Raw genomic sequence first — 16,459 nt, 5'->3', positions numbered from 1 at the left:
TTTCTGGGGTTAGACAACAGGCAGAACCAGACAGGAAGCCCTGCGGGTCGGGCTCTGCTCCATGGGGACTCTCTTAGACAGCGCTGTCCTGTCTCTCTCTCTTTCTCTCTCTCTTTCTCTCTCTCTCTCTCTCTCTCTCTCACACACACACACACACACACACGAACGGACTGGATAACATTGGGGTTTGGTGCTGGGGTCTCCCTGAACCGTCTAGGTACTTACGTGCAGACAACTAGGGGAACTGCAGGACCAACTGAGCCCGCAGGTACAGACGTGCACGTGGCCGGCGCAGCCAGTCCCCGCGAGGACGTCCTCCGTCCGCGTGGCAAGGACGCCCTCTCCTGGTCGCCTGGGAGACGGCGGCTGCGGGAGGTCCGTGTGGTCCAGCGACGCCTCCCGCCACCGCCGCGCAGCCGCCGGAGAGAACCGCGCTCTCTTCTCTGGAGCCAGTTGGCACTTTACCTGCGCCGCTCCTGTGGCACTAACATCACCACCTATCACTGCAGTTATTTATACCTTCTGGGGACTCTGACTTGGACGGTTGGCTCGTGTCCCTTAAGAGTTTGATTTATTTCGAGTCCCCGACCTTGCATTCACAGACCTTCCAGGAGTGTTTTGCGAAATGCTTAACAAACTTCCGGCCCCCCCACCAAAAGGGCGCCAGCCAGGGACCTGCCTTTCCCAGGCCACTAATGTGCCGCTGTCTCCCCTACAGGACCCCCCATCATCTCCAGCACCCAGACCCAGCACGCCCTGCACGGCGAAAAAGGGCAGATCAAGTGCTTCATCCGGAGCACGCCGCCGCCCGACCGCATCGTGAGTGCCGGTGGGGGGGGTGGGGTGGGGGGGGACCGGCGCGCCTCGCTAGGGAGAAACAAACCTGCCCCACGTCTCTCAGAAAGACGTGTGAAGACAGATGCACAGGCAGTCCCCCACCTCTGCACAGACCCGCTTCTGCAGCCTAGTGGCAGAGGGCAAGCCGGGGTGGGAAGGCACAGCCCAGGCCCCTCTCCTGTGTGGGACAGCTTCGTTTACAGTTGGCAGCCCCCTTGCATACCCTCCAGGGCTCTGCTCTGTAAATCACTGCCCAGGTCCGCGGGGACCCGCCCCATTTATCAAGAGTCGTCCCCTCTAAAATGATTGTTCCATTCTCCCCCCTCTCTTCCAAACCCTCAGCCTTTCAGTGCAGCCAAAGCAACAGAGTCACCTTCGCTGCCTCCCACCAAACCCACAAATATGCACTTTTTAAGGGAGGGTCTTACAACCAAATCTGTCTGAAACTGGAAGAATCTCAGGCATGGAAACCAAGGGAAGTGAACATTTTAATAGCACTATTGGGTGGGATATTATTTTTAATAATTCCCAGTGCCTAGGACAATCCTGCTAAAGATTGCCCGGGGTCAACTCTGCTGGACAGTTCTACCTTCTCACAGGACAGCAGCACAGGGAGGATGAACAGCCAAGATCCAGTGTGTGTCTGGGACTGAGACACCAGTACAGACTGAAACTGCCATCCTGTAAACTGCTAGAGTATTATTGCTGTTACACACTTTCTCAGGCATTTGATTCATTCACTGTCTGAAAGATTCACACAAAACTGGCGATGATTCACCAATAAAACCAATACATATGCTTCCTCAATGTCACTCACTAACTTTTTAAAAACTATAAATGTAGTACATGCCCATTGTGAAATATCCCAATGGCTGGGCATGGTAGCTTGGGCTGGCAATCCTACCACATTAAGAGGCCACATTATGAGAAAATCATTTTGAGCCCAGGAGTTTGAGACCAGTCTGCACCACATGGTGAGACATCATCTCTGCCAAAAATAGAAAAAATTAGCTGGGCTTAGTGACATGTGCCAGTAGTCTTAGCTAGTCAGGAGGCCTAGACAGGAGGATCACTTGATCCCAGGAGTTTGAGGTTGCTGTGAGCTAGACTGAGGCCATGGTGCTCTAGCCTGAGCAACATGAGACTGTCTCAAAAATATATATATATATATCCTATTCAGTCTTAAGCATTTTCACACCATCTTTCTCTTTAGAGCCATCTAATTCTAGGCCAGTGGATCTCACTGGCTTTCAGGGACATTTGGCAATCTCTGGAGACATTTTTTATTGTCACACCTGGGGGAGTGGGTGCTACTGGCATCTAGTGGGTAGAGCCCAGGTGTGCTGCCAACATCTTCAGTGCATGAGACAGCCCTCAACCAAGAATGAGCTAGGCCCAGATATGGACAGCATCAAGTTTGAGAAGCCCTGCTCCTGCCTTGCCCAGGCCCCCCAAGCACTGGCCTGCATTGCCACGTGCTCATAAGCACTGCAAACTAGGGCATTCATGGGGCTTAAACACATTCAGGTGCATACAATGTTCATGGAAGGACTCTGGAAACAGTTAAATAAACTAAGATAAATGAGGTTGATCACAAACCCAACTCTCACACACTTTGTAAAAACAGACGAAGTAACAAAGCTAGACTCAACCCCCTGGAGCTGCTGTCCCACCTAAGACCCACCGAGGCAGCCACATCATCCTGGAGGAACATCCTTGGGGGAGGCTCCAGGTGGGCCCTGGGTTCAGATGGCTGCTGCCACAGCTCCCTCTTTGCTGGAAAAATGTTCTGAGTGTGGAGCCACACTGGACCCTCTTCTTAGATGACTAAGGTGGCCCCAACCTCTATGTATATATGCATATGTGTACATGTGTGAGTGGATTGTGTGCACATGTGTTGTGGTGGGTGGTGTGTCAGTGTGTGTGCACATGTACATGTTTGTGGTGTGTGTACTTGTTATGGGTACACGTGGTGTGTTGTGTGTGTACCTGTGTTTGTAGGCCATGTGTGCATGTGTGTTCACATGTTGGTGATGTGTGTGGTATGATATGAATGTACACATGTCATGATGTGTGTTTACATGTGTTGTGGCTGTATGTACATGTGGGCCTGTGCATTATGGTGTGTGTGGTATGTGTACATGTGTTTGTGCGGCGTCTGTGAGTGTTGTGTGAATGCGTATTATGGTGTGTCACGTGTATGTCTGACTGCATGTGTGTGGTAAATGGTGTGGTATGATGTGGGTGTTTTTATATGTATTTATATGAGAGTCATTACAAAAGTTTTCAGATATGCATAAGGACGCTGTCAACTGTGTTTCTAGAAAGTGAAATAATGAACTATAACACAGTCTGTCTCAAAACTTTCATAGTGCCCATGTAAGTGTTCATATGTGTGTGCATATGTGTGATGTGCTATGGTCTATGTATGTGTTGTGATACGTGCTTGTCTATTGTGGGGTGTATGTGTATGTGTATGTCTGTGGTATGTGCATGTGTTGGTATGTGGCAGTGAGCATGAACTTCAGCCTGGCTGTCTCTGCCTGGAGAAGCAAGGTGGCACCATGATTCTGCCCCCTACCCCTGGGTGTCTCCCCCTAATTCTGCACTCCTGGCAGGCCTGGTCCTGGAAGGAGAATGTGCTGGAATCAGGGACGTCGGGGCGCTACACCGTGGAGACCATCAGCACCGAGGAGGGCGTCATCTCCACGCTGACCATCAGCAACATCGTGCGCGCCGATTTCCAGACCATCTATAACTGCACCGCCTGGAACAGCTTTGGCTCTGACACTGAGATCATCCGGCTCAAGGAGCAAGGTGAGGGCTGCCAGGGTTGGAGGGGACTGGCAGGGCCCATAGGGCCCTCTCCCAGCCTGGGTAGTCCTGAGGGACAAAGCACCCACAGTGCCTGCCAGAGACTATGAGGTGGGTCAGGGCCCAAGGGCGTCACGGTGCTCTTCCTGACTGGCCACATGGCCTTGGGGAACCAGCTGCCTGCTGTGGCCCACTGCCCTAGCTCCCACCAGGAAACAAGAGAGGACGGAAACTGCTCAGACTGGCACCTGAGGACCACGTTTCAGGGGACCTGATCTGCCACCAAGGGGCCCTTATTAAGCTGTGGTGCCTGGACAAAGCATAGGGTATGCTGGCTTGGATGTGTGAGGAAGCTGCCCAGCCCCAGTTAGGACAACAAGCCAAACCAGCAACCCAGAAGCCACAGGAGTCCCCGGTGCTAAAGCTAAGAGTAGGGCCTATTCCTCCTGATCCTAGTGTGGGGACTGGGCTTAGGCCACCTGCTGACCCCAGGAGACACAGGGACCACTGTGCTGCAAAGGAGACACCAGCCAGAGGGCAATGCTGGGCAGAGAACAAGAGGGAGGAGGAAGGCAGAAGCCTCACCCCTCACAGCCCCATGTGCCCACTGCCTTAGCTCCTGGCAGAGGTGCTCAGGCCCCAGGCTCTGCTCAGATTTCTGGGGCAGCCTCCAGGACAGAGTGGAGGCCCAAGAAGCTCCACATACAGCCAGAAGCACGTGTGGCCCCCCAAACGGGCTGCAGGTCTTGTCCCTTGCCAACCAGGGCTAAGCCATGGTGGACCAGGGATTCAGCTCAGCCAGGCCTGGGCCTCTGGGCAGGCCTCAGTCCGGGTGGTCTCTGCCACCCTCCAAGCTGAAGGCCCACCCACAGGCTATAGGCCCCCAGGCTGCTGTGGCTGCAGGCCAGCACCTGCAGACCAAACCGCACGGCCTCTCCCACCACCTCTTCCCTCACAGGCGCTGCTCTGCATAACGCTTTGCACATAATCCGCGTAACATCATCCACACATCATCCCGAACCCTCCTGGTCCCCATTACCCACCCTCCCCGTCTTCCTGTTGGTGCCCCCTCCCCTAAATGTTTTCACCCCACCCCACCCCCCGAACTCTCTGAGACAACTTCTCTCTCTGGTCCCTAGCTCCTCTGGAGCCAGTGCAAATGAACCCTAAGTTCAGTTGGGCTAGCCTAGATCCGTTGGGGGTTCCAGAGACATGACTGAAGAAGGAGCCCCTCCCCCAGCCCCTCCAGGTGGCCGACCCTGTCCCACCCCACCCTGCCAGCCGGCCCTCGCTGTGGACGCTTGCTTTATTTCCAAACAGGTTCAGAAATGAAGTCGGGAGCCGGGCTGGAAGCAGGTACGAAGGAGATGATGAGGACTGCCCGGGTGGCGGGAAGGGATTCTTGGCTAGTGGGGAGGGGCCCCCAAAGGGGGTAGGAAGGCCTGTGCTGGCCGCTAACTTCTCTGCCCTCCCTGTCCCAAGTGTTCAGTGTAGTCAGAGCAGTGGGGAGAGGGTTCCCAGCCAGCTTGGGGCTAGGGACCCCAGAGACCTGTCTCCCATCTGCTGCAGCACCCCACAGGCTCCTCCTCTCCTGGACACTGGCTCTTGTTCCTGCCTGCATTCCTTCCATCCTTTCTCTCCAGAAGCCCTGGCTGCTGCCCTCTGGGGTCTGCTGGCCCCTGTCCCTCTATGTCCAGGCCCTCCCTGACTCTCCTGCTTCTCAGCATCATCACCAGCTTGGCCATTGCTTCCCAGGACAGGGGACTCAGCCCCTGCTGTGGCTAATCCATGCTTACTGCTGCGCCTCCCCCACTCTTTGCAATCCCCACAGAAGTGTCATCTCACCCCCAGGCCAAGGCTGCTGGGGCAAGGCACTCAGCAGCACAGTGGTCATCAGCCTGGCTGGGTTAAGTTGCTCTTTCTTAGGACCCCCCAGGAGATGATTGTCCCCTACCCCCAACAGAGACCAGAAAAAAATCAGGACATAGCAAATCAGACTCTACAGGGCCAATCAAAGCCATACCTAGGACTTGGGAGTCCTGCCATACGGCCCATGTCCCTTTCAACACACTCCATGCAGGGCCCCTCCCATCTGGGCAGACATGCCCCTATCAGAGCAGTAGCTCAGGGTACAGGCCGGCTAGAGGCCTCTGCAGCCCACTCAGAGACAACCCAGACAGTTGCCAGCCTCCTCTGTGTTCTCCCTGAGTCCTCTCCTCCTCCCCACCTCCATCTCATGTTTATCTGCTCACACTTGTCTGGAGCTCCCCAGACACTTTCCTCCCTTGGTGGCTGGACCCTGATGTGCAGCCAACCTTGGATGGAAAGGAGGCTGAGCAGCGATGTGTCTCAGGGGATATGGGTGGGGTGTTCTGTCCAGAGGAGAGCAGCCTGCACAGGCAACCCAGGCCAGAGCTCAGGAAGCCAGTCAGGAGAAAACTGGGAAGGGAGGCTGCCCCCAGAATCTACTTGCCCCTACCACCCTCCCATCCCACTCACTTACCTGGCAACCAATGTCCAGATAAGATGGCAGCCCTTGCCCCAGCTGTTAACAACTCAAGGACATGTGGACGTCCAAGATACCAGAGTCAGAGGCACCATAGATACAGCTGCCCCAGCTGCCCAGGTTTACAGTCGGGACCCTGAGGCCCTGAGGTATTAGGAGCTTTCCACCATCCTGCTTTGAGTCTGAGTTCAGCTGAGATAGGCTCTGAGTTTTCCCAGGAAAAATTACTAGGAATCTAAGGAGAAATAAATCAAACCCAAATGAGCCAAGTTCAAAAGCTCAGAACCAAGGAGCTTCCAAAGCAGTTATTCTTTCCTCATGAAACTCAGACATAGAGACAGCACTGTCCATGTGTCACAAGCCCAGCTGAGGCCAGGTCCCTTTTCTCAATCCTGGCTGTGAGACCAACCCAAACTCCTTCCACTTCTAATCTGCAACTGCTGCTCCCACCTCCTCTTGGCCACCTCCCCATCACCATGCAGTGGTCTTGGCCACCACTTGGCAGGTGGCAATCGAGTTAGTATGCAAGTCCTGCTTAGCAAAGGAATGTGTACTCGGCCACCCACACTGCCAGCCGAGGTGCCAGCCCTTACCATGGACAGCTCCTCCCCACAGCATCTCCAGGGGTTTCTTCCTCCCTTCTGCTCTTTAGAGGAGGCAGCAACAAGGAGAAGCTAACCTCAGCCCCAGACCCAATGCCCAGCCATTCCCTTGTCGTCCACACTGCCCAATGCAAGTGGGTGGACAGGGGCTCACTCTTTAAAAGAAACTTTCCTCACCCACCTTTAAGGCTGTAGGGTGGGTGCCAGGCTCTGTTCCAAGGCCTTTACCCACATTTGCTCAGCTAACCTCTGTCACAACCCTCAGCAGTGGCCACTATAATTAGCCCCATTTTAAGATAAGAGAACTAAAGTGAGCTGGTCAAAAAAAGTCATGCAGCCACACTCAATGGCTGTGGAGGCTGTCCAGATCTTGTGGGGTTTGGAAGATGGAATGGGGCAGTAAGAGGAGGCCTGGACTCACCCTGGCTCTACTGCAACTGTGTGTCCTTGGCCAAGTTGCTTGACTTCTCTAGACCTCAGTGTCTCCATCTATAAAGTGGGAAGCTTGTCCTTAGTGGGGCCCCTGCCCCAGCATTCTCTAGTTCTATTCCTGATGGGCTCTTTGGGGCCCTGGGTCATGTGCTCAGCCCTGTATGCCACCATGGAAGAGCCAGGACTATCTGGAAGATCACTGCTCCCAGCCAGGGCCCGAGTCAGGCAGAGATAGCAGGGAATGGGGCTTGCTCTGCTGGAGTGCCAGCCCTCTCTCACTGGAGGGGTGCCTAGAGGGAGAAGCAACAGGCCTGGGGGTACAACGGGATCCCTGGGGTGGGCAGTGGGTAAGCTATGACCCTGCTTCCCTGCCTCTGAGACCTAGAAACCTGGGGGCTACAAGTCTGGTGCCCAGCAGGCCCGGGGCAGCTGGCTTGGACTAAAGCATTGTCTAGGAGCTGGTTGTCCTGTGCATCCATCACCTGTGCACCTGGGAAAGGGAGAAGGAGGAAGGGACAGACCCCCCCCCCAACCAGAACAGTGACCTTTCCAAAGAAAATCTCCCCAGCCCTGCATGAGAGAGCATCACTCCTGTTCAAAGCCAGAGAGAGCCAAGCTATACCAGCACACCCTCACCTTGGCTTTCCTTTTCCTTGGCCCTCCCTTCTCCGTGTCTACCTGCCCCACTGTCCTTCTTCTGTCCTCCCCTGCTCTTCCCTGCCCTTTCCTCTACCACCCACTGTCCTTCACCCTGGACTTGCCGTCCCAGCTAGAGCTGGCCCCTGTTGAACTCGGCCTGGGCCTGCCCAGGCCCCAGTGAGGCATTTCCCAGGAGGGACCCACATGCCAGGGGCTGACCTGAGGGAGTTGGGTGAGGTCCTGGGGAGACAGTGAGCTTCCCTCTACACCGCATCAGCTGTGCCCACTTTTCTCCCACAGAGTCTGTGCCGATGGCCGTCATCATTGGGGTGGCCGTAGGAGCTGGCGTGGCCTTCCTCGTCCTTATGGCAACCATTGTGGCTTTCTGCTGTGCCCGTTCCCAGAGAAGTACGGGAGGGAGACCCGGGATCTCAGGGAGGGGGACAGAGAAAAAGGCCAGGCTTAGGCTGCCCTGGAGAGCAAGTAAGCAGGAGTACAATGCCTCACAGCGCTGCGCTCCTGGGGCAGGGAGTGGGTCTGATGTGTGGCGTCCGGAAGTATGGGCTCTCGGCAGATGTGAGCGTGGACTAGATGGGCTCCATGTGCAGGGCAGGGCAGTCAGCCAGCCCTGTGGGGTGAACACGCATAGCTCTCAGTCGGGGGCCGTGTAGACATCAGGGGAGAAAAGACTGGCTTCATCCTTGCTCTCCAAGAGCTGCCAGTCTAACCAGAAAGGCAGATCTCACACACGGGAGAAATGAGTTCAAGGAATTGCTATGAGCCAACTTTTAAAGGTCTGCAGTCATTAGCAGTAAAATTCTAGTGTTTGTGCACTCTTGAAGGATTGCGTGTTCCCAGGATTTCCATACCGGGCACAGCTCTGAAGTTACATGGGATAGACACGTGCAAGCATAAGACAGGATGGCAGAGGAGAGGTGAGATAACGGAGACACAGTCTTCTGGTCCCACCTCTTCTACTACGTGGGCCTGAGAAAGCCACAACCATTCCAGGAGTCTGATCTCCTGCTTTGTAATGATAAAAGAGCTGGATGATGTGGCTTTTATGACCTCACCCAGCCCTAACTTCTATGAGCATTATGCCCAAAATGAGTCACCAGAGTAGGGCTGTTACCTCCACCCCTTCGCAGAAAGCTGTGTGTTCCCCTTGCTGTCCTTCCACCCCAAGCCAAGTGACCTGGGCTTCCAGGTTGACCCTTAGTGATGTGGTCTCAGGAATTCCCTCATCACCCTCTCAGCAGGAATTTAGGGAACATACTTCTGCAAGAATTTCCTAACAGAGCTCTCCACCTAGAAACGGGCCACAGAAGAAGTACAGCTTCCATCATGGAAGTGTCGACAGAGAAGCAGGCTCCCTGTGCGCCAGGGGTGGGGTGTCTCTGCTTTGGGCGGGAGGTGGGCCATGAGAGCCTCCAGGATCTACCCTTGAGGTCTGTGGTTCTATGGATGAAGAGTTCAGAACGTAAGGGAGGAGGTCAGAGAAGACTTCTGGAAGGTAGTGAGGACGCAGCAGGGTGAAGAGCTCAGTGAGGTGACAGGTGGCTGAGGACAGCCTCTCAAGCCAGAGTGTCTGTGGTGCATCAGCAGGGCCAGGCAGCCCACGTGGTTGCCTCCCTGGAGGCCCACACAGCCCACAGCATGTCCTGTCAAGGGGGCCAGTGAGGACACTGAGTTCAGGGGCTGGAGGGTAAACTCCGGGGAGGGGGTGGCAGGGATGGAGGGCTGGGGAGAGCTTAATATCTCAAGGTAAGAACTGAATCTGTCACCTACATTCTCCTATTTCATGTCCAGATCTCAAAGGCGTTGTTTCAGCCAAAAACGACATCCGAGTGGAAATCGTCCACAAGGAGCCTTCCTCTGGCCTGGAGGCCGAGGAGCACCCCACCATCAAGCAGCTGATGGTGAGGACACTGCCTGTCCCCACCCCACCCTGGGGGCCTATTCCCAGAAGGTTTGGGGACTGGGGGCTTCTCGGTGCCCTGGGTGCTTCCAAGAGGCAGAGCATGAGTGGAGAGGCCTGCAGCCTGCCCTCCCCCACCTCCTCCACTACAGGCTAGGCACCACCAACTGTGCTCCGTGTCCAGAGGCTCAGGCACAGCCTGGACTTCAGAGAACCTGATGATTCAGTAAGGAGAAAAAAGCACAGGCATGGGGGCCACAGTATGTGTGCCATCCATACACAGATATATGTGGGACAGATATGCATATGCACCTCCCGCCACTCCCCAGCCAAGAGAAAAAACGTCAGCAGGAAGCAGATACTCCTCAGGAGCTGGTTACTCCTCACCAGAAGCAACCTCTCAGTGACGCCAAGCCTGTGCCTCCTCTCCCTGGTCCCCAGGACCCCATATACGGGCCATAACCAACCCAGCTGCAGAACAGAAACCCAGGCAGCTATACCAAGCACTCCTAGTGCAGGCTGCACGGTGCTGTTACATGTTGGGGTAGTAGCAGAGCCAGGAACAAAGAGCAGGCCTCTCTGAGCCTCAGTGTCCCCATCTGTGAAATGGGTCTGAAGGTACCAGCACACAGGGCCATGGGGAGGGTCCAATGGGAAACCCTGAAGAGCTGAAGCACCTGGAACAGAGCAGGTGCTGCTGGATGGTGAGCAGGGTTGGCCCCGGCCTGCGTCTGCAGCAGCTGGTGGAGACTCACATGTTCACTGAATTGAACCGACTTTTCCCTTTGCCGCTATTCCTCTGTCCAACTGATTTTCAAGTCCTGTCAATTCCACTTCATAGAATTATGCGCCGTCCCTCCTCCACTGTCACTTCCTTACTTCCCACCGTCCCTGGGCCCTTACAGCAGCCTCCTGCTTGGCCTCGATATTCTAGTGTTCTGGCAGTTTTCTCAACCCATCCTGTAGAGCCTTGAAAAGGGGGTCCCTCTAAAATGCAAATCTGATCCTGTTACTATCCTACCTAAAGGGCCTAGGTGGCTCCTGCTGCCCAGCACAGCCTCCAGGCCCCACATAGGAGGCAGCTGCCAACCCTCCTGGCTCCATCCTCCCTCCAAAAGCACATGGCCTTCCAGACACTAGGAGAGCTAGTGATTCCTGGCCCTCCAGTCCTCTGTGCCTCATAGACCTGTGCACAGGCTGTTCCCGCTGCCTGCAATTCAGCCTGTCACATTTCCCACTCTGTATGAATCAACTCAAATGTCAACTCCATGATTTCCTGTGCTTGTCTACTGCCAGCAGGGCTGTGCACTTTCCCCTCTCCCAAACTCTCTGCATGTGACTATTCCTCTAGTGACAGACAGTCTCCCCAATGATCCCAGAGCTCCTCAAGGTCAAAGGTCATGTGCCTGCGGTCTACATCGTCTATTCCCCTAGGCCTAGCATAGTGCCTGCCACAGTGGAGCATTTATTTTAGAAGGGAGGAATTGCAGCCTGGACCTTCATCAGGTCTGCCCTTCATCCCGGATGGGACCCTGAGTTCCCTGAGCAGCAGGTGAGAGTAGGCTAACTAACTCAGCAGAAGGGGCCTGTTGAGGGCTCTGTGGCTGGAGATCTTCACTCCTCAGCCCTGAGACAGCCCCATCACCAAGGAGAGGCAGGTTTAAGAGTTTAATTTGGTGGGAAAGAAGGTCTCCAACCCAGATAGAGCCAGAGCACATACTGGAAAATGAAAACAGCAGTATTGTTAGTGAGGCGGTAACTGGATGGAAACACCTCGGCTGATTCCGTGGGGCTCCAAAAGAGATGAGGAAAACAAATTTCAAGGAGGAAGAAAGAACCCCACCCAGTGAGCAGGTGGCACCCAGCCCGGCTCACACACTGGCAGGCAGGATGCAGGGCCAGCCTCTCATGTGTCACAGGTTAAGCAGCTCTGTGATCCCTCTGAGTAATTCATCCACCCACGGGATGTGGAGTATACTTTGTTCTTCCTCCTATGCCCCATAACTATTTTAATTTTCAGTAATTTAGAGCTAAGCCATTTTATTCATTCACTCAACATAAACACAACATTTAGAGTTAGAGCAACCCTGTGTGTATCAGGCACTGTGCTAGACACAGGTGAATCAGGATTATGAGATTCCTTGGCAGCTCTTGTAGCTCAGTGCGCAGGATGCCAGCCATATACACCGAGGCTGGTGCATTTGAACCCAGCCCAGGCCAGCTAAACAACAATGACAACTGCAACAATAACAAAAAAATAGCTGGACTTTGTGGTAGGCGCCTGTAGTCCCAGCTACTTGGGAGGCTGAGGCAAGAGAATCGCTGAAGCCCAAGAGTTTGAGGTTGCTGTGAACTGTTATGCCACGGCCAGGGCCTACCCAGGGCCACAGCTTGAGAGTGTCTCCAGAAAAAAAAAATTACACAAGATTCCATTCCAAAAGCATTTTGGTCAGTGACCACAGCATGCAAGGCGCTGGGCCAGGTATGGGGAAGACTCAGAGAGAAGCAGGAAGTGATCCTGCCCCTCAGGCTGTTTGGTGTCCTGTAAGCAAGATAACTTTCCAGTGTACCTAAGTTCCTGCTTGGAGTAACAGGTGTGGCACAGTCATCTGCATCTCACCTGTGGTCGCTCCTTGTTCCTTCTTAAGGCCTCATTAGGCCCTCGCAGCGGCTGAGGACCTGCCCTCAGAAGCCCAGCTGTGCCCAGGGCTTGCTGTTCTGTAATCGCCTCTCTACAAGTCCATCTCCCTGAGCAAGACAGCTGTGTCCTTTTGTATCTCAATCTGTATATCCTTGGCCCTTTTCATAGTGCCCAGTTGAAATTTTATAATAAATGCTCAATGAATTGAATTGAATATGAGATCTCCCAAGGTAATGCCCCAGGTGAAGAAAGTGTGGCCTTAGAGACCTGACCTCGCCCCCCACAATGCCTGCCTATCTCTTGGGATGGGGGCCCAGGAACGGACCCTGACTCTCTCCCTTGCCCAGGTAGTGAGGGTTGAGGAGGGGAGGCACAGATGGCCATCTTTTCCTTTAGGGAAGTGGAAGGTTAGCCCAATTCCTGTCCACTGAGCAGCCATTTTGGGTTGTAGATGGACCGGGGTGAATTCCAACAAGACTCGGTACTGAAGCAGCTGGAGGTCCTCAAGGAAGAGGAGAAAGAGTTTCAGAACTTGAAGGTAAGGAGCCACAGGTTGTAAGACACAGCCGTGGGGCTTGGTCTTCAACTCCCTAGGGCCAAGCCACAAATCCATGAGAGCAGGTGAGAGAAGAGAAGGGCTGGAGGCCAGCCTGGGGGCAGGCGCTGACCCACCGGTAAGATGGGACACTCCCCTGCCAAAGCCCCTGGTCTCTCCACCCCAGCACTGCAGGGCTGGGAGTACAAAGGCCACCCACAGCCTCCTCACATACAGATGTCAAAATTACCCATCCTATTCAGGATAAAAACAAAAGACATCCAAGTCTGACTTGCGAATGATTTTGCACTGCCCTGACTTGGCCCTCAGGGCAGCCCTTGACTCCTGGGTCTGCTGCCCTGCCACATCCTGCTCAGTATCCCTCCACCCCACTCGCTCTCTGTCCCCACGGGGTTGTGTCCCCCCCCACCCCACCACGTGAGTCAGGACAGGGGAGGCTGTCCCAGTGATGCTCCCGTCTCTCCTGCCCCTCCTCCAGGATCCTACCAATGGCTACTACAGCGTCAACACCTTCAAAGAGCACCACTCCACCCCCACCATCTCGCTGTCCAGCTGTCAGCCGGACCTGCGTCCGGCGGGCAAGCAGCGCGTGCCCACAGGCATGTCCTTCACCAATATCTACAGCACCCTGAGCGGCCAGGGCCGCCTCTACGACTACGGGCAGAGGTTCGTGCTGGGCATGGGCAGCTCGTCCATCGAGCTCTGCGAGCGGGAGTTCCAGAGAGGCTCCCTCAGCGACAGCAGCTCCTTTCTGGACACGCAGTGTGACAGCAGCGTCAGCAGCAGCGGCAAGCAGGATGGCTACGTGCAGTTCGACAAGGCCAGCAAAGCCTCCGCCTCCTCCTCCCACCACTCGCAGTCCTCCTCCCAGAACTCCGACCCCAGCCGGCCCCTGCAGCGGCGGATGCAGACTCACGTCTGAGGGTCACACCTTCAGGTGGGGACAGCCAGGAAGAGGGCAGAGCACTGCTCTGCTGCTCCAGGGACCAGGGGCACTTTGCAGAGGATCCCAGAACTCGCCACCTCCAGGACAGCCTCCCAGGCCTCTGCCACCACCTTCCTCCGAAGCTCTAATCAAGCACAAATCTGGGTCTGCAGCTGCAGTGTGCCAGAGGTGGGCAGGCAGGGAGTGAACACAGGATGCAGCTGATTGAGCGACTTGGTGCCGGGAGCCCTCTTCTCTGCCCCTTCTTGGAGGCCCCTCTTCACCTGCTCCTCCCACAGCACAAGTGGCAGCTATAACTTTGCTTCCGTGAAACTGCCAGCCACTCTCAGTTCACAGGCTCTACACCTTGCCGTTAGTAAGCACGGCCCTGTGCCCCTGCCCAGCCCTGGGTGGGGTAGGTGGTCCTTCCCAGCACTGAGCTGCCCCACAGCCTGGGCTCCCCGCTGCTCACAGGCATACCTTGGGGCTGAGAAGCCAGAAATGGCCCTGACCAAAGGGGCATTTTTCTGACCTGGCTAGCTGGAGCCCACCCCCAATTCGTTTGGTGTTTGTGTCTATACTCTTGCAGTTCTGTCCTTAGACTCGATACTCTGAACTCAAGGTGGGACTGACCCAGCTGGGGCCTGGAGCATTGGGAGGGGAGGAGGGAAGGGGGGAGAGTGTGAGTGCCTGGGGATACCCTGCCCATGCCCCCCAACTTGTGTGGCTCACAGCCTCCTCACCCGCCTTCCAGCTTTGTGTACTCCCCTTCGCTCCTCAGCGCACAGGGTTAGTGTAAGAAGTGCCAGAGTCTCTCTGTCAGCGTTCTCTGAAGTCATGAAGAGAGTGTTTCCTGGGAGGTATTTGCTTTGAGGGCCCTGGAGGTCAGGTCTATAAGATGGCCAGACCGACACAAGGACAGAGAATCCTGCCTTCAGGATGACTCCAGGCAGACAGGAGAGGTATCTACACCTCACCCCTCCTACTCACCACCTGAGAATAAACGATAGGGGCATTACTCCCACAAGTCGTTCTGTTCTTTTGTTTCTACTGGAGGAACCCACGAGCTCAGTTGTAGGCTTTGGGACCCCATGTTCTTTGTCCTTCTTTAATTCAGTTTTCCCAGAAATGAAGGCCGTTGATAGCTTTGGTTGTGGTGGCAATAAACCTCCAGGCAGAACCCTCTCCTTTGTGTGTGGGCCCAACCCATAGGGCAGAAACAGGACTCCCCAACCACCTGACTCATGCCAAGGACAGCTCAGAGGCAAAATGACCATATTGGATACTGGCCAGTCATTCTAGCTCTTTCCTCTCAGTTATATTCTGCAGAGAAAGTTCCCTCCACTAGAGGCTCGGACAAGGAGGTCTGATACTCCCACAAGTACTGTTCTATTCTTTTGTCAAGGAGTGACAGACTGACCACTGAGCACCTGACACTCAATGTGAAACTCACACGAAGTTCTAAGAATGGCTTTGCTCAGGTGGGAAGCTTGAGGCAGCCGTGGCAGATGGGGCTGATAAACAGGCAAGTTGGAATGCTGTTCAGGGACTCAAAGGGAAGAGCCAAACTGTCCTTCAACCTTGAAGTTTCCTCATCAATTTTAGACTTTTCTTCTCCAATTTTTCCTCCTAGGCCACACCCATCACCGAACCTTTATCACACCAGTTTGTGTTCCTTTCCAGGAAGACACTGATCCCTTGGATGGGCCAAATCCACAGATTCTATACACAGCTTTCATAGCTCCTCCATTCAGAGGAATTATTGTTTCTACCCTATTTTCTGGTGCTTCAAAATGCCCCAGTTCTCAGGGTATCATCCTTTGTAGCCCCAAAGCCCAAGGGAGAATGATCAGAAATGTAATGGGTTGCATCCCCACCCTGCAACCTGCTCTCAGGACCATTCTGACCCAGCAGAGATGCCAGATGTTAGCCCCTGCCCTTCAATCTCGGCAAGCTTTGCCTCTTCCCATGTAGGTTTCCTCTTTGCCAGCAGAAAATAAGGATCCAAGAGCATGTGCAAAATGCCTTGGTGTACTAGAGTAAGAACGGGGACTTGGGAGGAATGTCCACCAGCTTCTCCTGATCTCCCCACCTTGGAGAGGAGACAGCCTACCTCCCCATCCTCTCACCACAGCCTGCCTTGCTCCTTGCGGCTGTCCCAGTCCCCCTACCCACAGAACTAATAGGGTAGAGGTTATAAAAGAACCAGGGAAGAAATCTGCTCTCTTACAGAACAGAAGAACCCTCTTCCTCCTTGCCTTAGGCACTCCTGGGTAAGAACACCAATTATCTGGGAGGCTGAGCAAGAGCATGGGGGCAGCGTAAAGGCTAGCTGTACAGTGCCCAAGCCTCTGAGCACTCTCCAAAGCACAAATACAGTAAAGAACAGCCAAAGGAACAGAAAGTCACAAGTGCAATCTTTGTGAGACAGAAGCGCCTGGAGGGAAAAAATTAGGGAAGACTGGGGGCTCTGGAGCATTGAGGAGCCCAGACTGAACTACATGCATCCTTCAGCTGTCCCCAGCCCTAGTACCTCCTCACAAAGGAAGGAGGATGCAGAAAAGCTGGTAAACGAAAGTGTTTTAAAAA

The 16,459-nt window shown here is 54.5% G+C and overlaps 1 protein-coding gene across 2 annotated transcripts in view; it reads left to right on the top strand.

The window, feature by feature from the left end:
- The window catches only part of KIRREL3 (kirre like nephrin family adhesion molecule 3), a 489,958-nt gene extending 475,064 nt beyond the window's left edge, over positions 1 to 14,894 (top strand). Inside the window, exons 11-17 of one of the 2 annotated variants that reach the window (XM_012808956.1) lie at positions 719 to 819; positions 3,456 to 3,654; positions 4,972 to 5,007; positions 8,131 to 8,238; positions 9,640 to 9,749; positions 12,841 to 12,927; positions 13,424 to 14,885. In XM_012808956.1, the coding sequence (XP_012664410.1) occupies positions 719 to 819; positions 3,456 to 3,654; positions 4,972 to 5,007; positions 8,131 to 8,238; positions 9,640 to 9,749; positions 12,841 to 12,927; positions 13,424 to 13,867 (1,085 nt within the window). In that variant the 3' untranslated portion in view covers positions 13,868 to 14,885. Of the gene's footprint in view, positions 1 to 718; positions 820 to 3,455; positions 3,655 to 4,971; positions 5,008 to 8,130; positions 8,239 to 9,639; positions 9,750 to 12,840; positions 12,928 to 13,423 lie in introns of both variants that reach the window. The other variant, XM_012808957.1, reaches the window with a different exon arrangement.
- The last annotated feature ends 1,565 nt before the right edge of the window (positions 14,895 to 16,459 follow it).

Source organism: Otolemur garnettii, unplaced genomic scaffold (assembly GCF_000181295.1).
Source record: "Otolemur garnettii isolate 467f Iridium unplaced genomic scaffold, OtoGar3 scaffold00097, whole genome shotgun sequence".
Classification (NCBI taxonomy): Eukaryota; Metazoa; Chordata; class Mammalia; order Primates; family Galagidae; genus Otolemur; species Otolemur garnettii.
This window is presented reverse-complemented; position numbering and strand designations above follow the sequence as displayed.